At 54.5% G+C, this 4818-nt stretch overlaps 1 protein-coding gene across 1 annotated transcript in view; it reads left to right on the plus strand.

Moving 5' to 3' along the window:
- The window catches only part of GCAT (glycine C-acetyltransferase), a 6177-nt gene extending 1652 nt beyond the window's left edge, over positions 1-4525 (plus strand). Inside the window, exons 2-10 of the mRNA XM_031057751.1 lie at positions 4-97; positions 186-316; positions 894-995; positions 1483-1629; positions 1915-2069; positions 2587-2669; positions 3048-3219; positions 3628-3749; positions 4152-4525. Of these exons, the coding sequence (XP_030913611.1) occupies positions 4-97; positions 186-316; positions 894-995; positions 1483-1629; positions 1915-2069; positions 2587-2669; positions 3048-3219; positions 3628-3749; positions 4152-4303 (1158 nt within the window). The 3' untranslated portion in view covers positions 4304-4525. The remainder of the gene's footprint in view (positions 1-3; positions 98-185; positions 317-893; positions 996-1482; positions 1630-1914; positions 2070-2586; positions 2670-3047; positions 3220-3627; positions 3750-4151) is intronic.
- The last annotated feature ends 293 nt before the right edge of the window (positions 4526-4818 follow it).

Genomic DNA, 4818 nt, shown 5'->3' on the forward strand with positions numbered 1-4818 from the left:
GAGCTGGAGGAGATCCGCGGCGCCGGCACCTGGAAGAGCGAGCGCGTCATCTCCTCCCGGCAGGGTCCCCACCTCCGCCTGGCGGGCGGCGGCGCCGGTGCGTGCGGGGGGCGGTGGAGAGGAGGAGGGCTCCCGGTCCTTTCCCTCGGTGCCATGCCCCTGCTTCTCTCTCTCTGTTCCCGCAGGGATCATCAACTTCTGCGCCAATAACTACCTGGGGCTCTCCAGCCACCCCGAGGTGATCCGTGCCGCTGTGGAGGCTCTGGAGAAGTTCGGCGCTGGGCTCAGCTCCGTCCGCTTTATCTGCGGTACCCAGGTACCGGGCAGCATCCCCTGCCCCTGCCCCGCGGGCCTTTCGCAGGGTATCCACGTAGACTCCCCTCTCGGCACTGCCACGTCTCACGCCTGCACAGTGCTAACTTACTCGTGGCCCCGTGAGAAAAGGAGCCTGCCAAATCCCCACTAGCCAAGCATCTGGAAATAGACCAATTTAAACTATTACAACACCTGAGAGCAAAGAAACTGAACATCCCTCTGAATTCAAAAATTTCTTTCGGGTCAAAATTGAACCTGACTTGAAGTGGCTCCATCAGCCTAGTTTATCCCTGCTGGAGCCTTTTTTGAGTGCTGCCCAGTTAAGTGCAAAGAACAAGCAGAGCTTCTCCCTTGTGCATGAGGAGCTTGGAATCTCCCTGCTGAGCTTTGGCATCAAAACCCATAATTATACTTTAGGGCTGCATTTGCTGAACAGAAGTAACTTCTCCCACGCACACACACCGTTTCTGGATAAAACCTGCCTGTGTCCTCCCCTTTCAAGTCAGCATTTAACAGCAGTGGGCAAGCAAGGACTTGTGCTGCCCCACTGTTGACTCCTGCTCCTCTCGTCTCTTTAGAGCATACACAAGGACCTGGAGGAGAAGATCGCACGTTTCCACCAGCGAGAAGATGCCATTCTCTATGCCAGCTGCTTTGATGCCAACGCTGGTATCTTTGAGGTTCATGAGGCTTCCCTTGTGTTGTGCATGGAGGAGGGAGGTGACAGCAATGTGGATGCCATGCCTTCCAGAGGCTCTGCTGTGAGCTCTATGCACCAGAAAGGATGGCAGTGGCTGGTGATGACGAGCCCTGACTTGGGGCCCTCGCACCAGGGAAGCCATGCAGAGGCATTTAACCACCCTCACCTCTGCTGTCTCCAGCCAGCTCCAGCTCTTGGGGAGGGCTCCCATTTCTGCAGAGGTCTGTACTCCCCTTAAAGTATGGGTGAGGGGCAGGGGTGATCTCACATGTTAGGAAAGGGGGAGGGAGATTTTGAGCTCAGAATCCACAAGAGCCTGGCATAAAGAAATCGGGGCATAAAGTGTCAGGAGAGACATGGCTGCTGGAATCAATCACAGACTTGTTCTCTGTACTGAGGGAGGCTAGGAGATCTCGGTGAGGGGGCATCCAGAGCAAAGGATGATCCTTTTTATTTGGCACGGCCAGGCCCTGCTGACCCCAGAGGATGCAGTGCTGTCAGATGAGCTGAACCATGCTTCCATCATCGATGGGATCCGCCTGTGCAAGGCCAATAAGTACCGCTACAAGCACATGGACATGCAGGACCTGGAGGCCAAGCTGAAGGAAGCTCAGGTACGGAGCTCTGCTCCCACCCCAATGCCGGGGCACTTGCTTAGCTGTGCTGCCTGTGCAGTAACCAGCCCTGGGGGTGAGCTCTGCCCTTTCCCATGCCATAGGCATTGTTCTTGCTGACAGGCATGGATAGGCAAGGTGGCAAAGCAGCTGGTTGTGATGCCAATCTCCTCTATCTCAGTTTGGTACATCCTCTCCATACAGGAGTGTGAGTGTGTCCCTTTGCCAGCCCCTCTCCTCAGGGTGACATCTTCACTCCTGGGGGTGCCTTTTTCCCTCCAACAGAAGCATCGTCTGCGGCTGGTGGCCACTGACGGAGCCTTCTCCATGGACGGCGACATCGCGCCCCTGAGGGAGATCTGCCAGCTGGCCCAGAAGTACGATGCCCTGGTCTTCATCGATGAATGCCACGCCACAGGGTTCCTGGGACCCAACGGGCGGTGAGTGACTGCCTCAGCCCTGGTTCTTCCTCCTGCCCTGTCTAATTCTGAAGCAAAGACCAAGGTGCTGATGGCCAACGTGTTTTTGTGTGGGGGCTCCTTGAAGGCTTTGCACCTCACCTTTGGATTGAAAGGAGATCCCTCACCAGTGATGCATCCCCAAGTGACAGCTGCTTCTCAGTGTGTAACAGATGGTGTGACCATCTCATCTGGGCACCACCTCTCCTGGCAGGTGCTTTGTTTGGACTATTAAACTTCTCTGGGGGAAGTTTGAGCACTTTCCAATCTCTAAGGGATGAAGAACCCGTGCTCTTACTTGATGATGTCCCAGCTTAGGCTTTCTACAGGAGAGGAAGGTCAACACTTGGGTTGAACTATCTCAAGAGGCTATTCCTCCTTGTCTAGAAGGAGGGATGCCAGAGACCTGGCTGACAGTTCTTTGTTTTCCTTGAGGTATCCGGCAGCTTCCCTGGTGTGTGCTGGCAGAGCTGATAATGTGATGTTCCTTTTTCTACAGGGGTACTGATGAGCTCCTGGGAGTGATGGACAAAGTCACCATCATCAATTCTACCCTGGGAAAAGCTCTTGGAGGAGCTGCAGGTGAAGGCATTTTCCTGTCCAGCATCCTGCATGCCCTAAAGAGCTCTACAGCATCGGTCTTATATTTCCTTCCTCTGCCTAATGATAGAGTAACAAATGCATGTTATCCCTTTGCACTGGTGGCATAAGGCTTGGTTTATAATGTTGCTGCAGGATTAAGGAAGATCCTGCCATGTGCCCCTTACGCTGTCATCTTTCGCATGCATTTGCCTTTGCAGTCAAGGTGGAAGCTCTTGATCAAAAGCATCAGCTGTGATTTTTCAACCTGGTTTGTACCTAAATTCCTGCTATAGGTGCCAGGTTGGCTTTATCAAGAAGCCTCACTCTAAACAGGTCAGCCTGGGGTACCTTGTCCAATTCTCTCTCCTTCATCTGCAGGTGGGTACACAACAGGTCCCAAACCCCTCATTGATCTGCTCCGCCAGCGTTCCCGCCCGTACCTCTTCTCCAACAGCCTGCCCCCTGCCGTGGTGGGCTGTGCATCCAAGGCCCTGGACCTGCTCATGGAGAGCAATGCCATTGCACAGTCTATGGCTGCCAAAACCCAACGGTGAGGGGGCCATATGGGGGTGGGAGCAGGGGCAGCTTTGTCAGGAGTGGGTTGTCTGTGATTTATTCACCCCTCCTTTCCCAGTGATAACTGTGAAGACAGTTGGCAAATCAGGGCTCAGGGAAAGCTGCAGGATGTGCCTGTCCGTGTCAGGTAGATGTGTCACATCTGGATGCTCTGTGAGCTGGGGCACATTGTCCACTCAAGAATCTGCAGTCCCATTATGCTGAGCAGGACATGGTAGGAGGTCACTCCAAGAGGAGAGATCTCTTCCCTGCACAGAAGATGAACAGTGGAACAAACCTTACCCAGTTCTCAGTGGGCAGGGCTCCCAGGGGAAGGAGAGGCAGGAATCTCCAAGGACAGGGTTGCTGAGGTTTTTACTCATCCTGTTGTTCCCTTCACCAGGTTCAGAAGTAAAATGACGGCAGCTGGCTTCACCATCTCGGGGAAAGACCACCCCATCTGTCCAGTCATGCTGGGGGATGCTCGGCTGGCATCGGTGATGGCAGAGGACATGCTCAGCAGAGGTGATCTGGGGAGGGAGCTCAGTATGTGGACACATTCCCTGAGGGAAGGGCCTGTTGGTGGTGGTGCCACTACAAGCCCTCCTTCAGAGGATGTTCCTGCATGAAATCCAATACTCCTCCAGCTGCAAATGTCCTCATGGTCTCCTCCAGATATTGCTGGCTGCACCTTCCTTCTCTGTTAGGAAGGGGGTTTATATTAATGCTCTTGTCCTGCTATGCTGGACTCCATCTCCATTGCTTGGGTGAGGCCCTTAACCTCATTTCCTTGCTTGGGTGCAGATGGCACTTGAAAGCCCTGAAGGCTCTCAGTGGTTATTGGGAGTGGAGCCTTTCTGTCACGCACTGCACCTCAGCCTGCCTCCATCCCAGCCAGCTCTGACTCTGCCTGTGCTTCCTCCCCAGGCATTTATGTGATTGGCTTCAGCTACCCCGTGGTGCCCAAGGGCAAGGCGCGCATTCGAGTGCAGATCTCAGCTGTGCACAGCGACGAGGACATCGACCGCTGCGTGGAAGCCTTCACCCAGGTGGGACGGAAGCACGGAGCGCTGCCCTGAGGGGCCAGAACCAGAAAACACCTCTTCAGCACCATCCCTGTCCACAACCAAGTGCCTCTGATGGGGAAAAAGGCCTAAGCAGCACGCTGCCAACAGCAGGACCGTTCCTCAAGGCATCACAGCCTGCATCATGAGTCAGCCAGCTGGCTGTTGCAGTGTGCTGGCAGTAGCACTGGCAACCAGCACGTAAAAGTGTCATTAAAGGTGTCCTGCATTGCACCAGATATTTGTCTGCCTCCTGTTTCCTCATCCAGGAGCTACACCCCATCCCCATCGTCTCACTCTGTGACCAGACTCTCTGCTATGCTTTCCCTGAAGCTTCAGCCCAGATGCTGAAGCGCTGCAGTTCCTGCTGTCTCCTGCTGATGGAAATAACAGCATTGCTGATGTTGCCTGCTTCTTCTATGCTGTCCTGTGGGTCCAGCAGCATCACCCTAGCAGATCTGACTGCTGCAATTTCCCACTGAGGCAGGGGTGTTTCCCAAGCCCTTTGCAACCTGTGCCACCACCAGCTG

This window comes from Geospiza fortis, unplaced genomic scaffold, assembly GCF_000277835.1.
Source record: "Geospiza fortis unplaced genomic scaffold, GeoFor_1.0 scaffold173, whole genome shotgun sequence".
NCBI lineage: Eukaryota > Metazoa > Chordata > Aves > Passeriformes > Thraupidae > Geospiza > Geospiza fortis.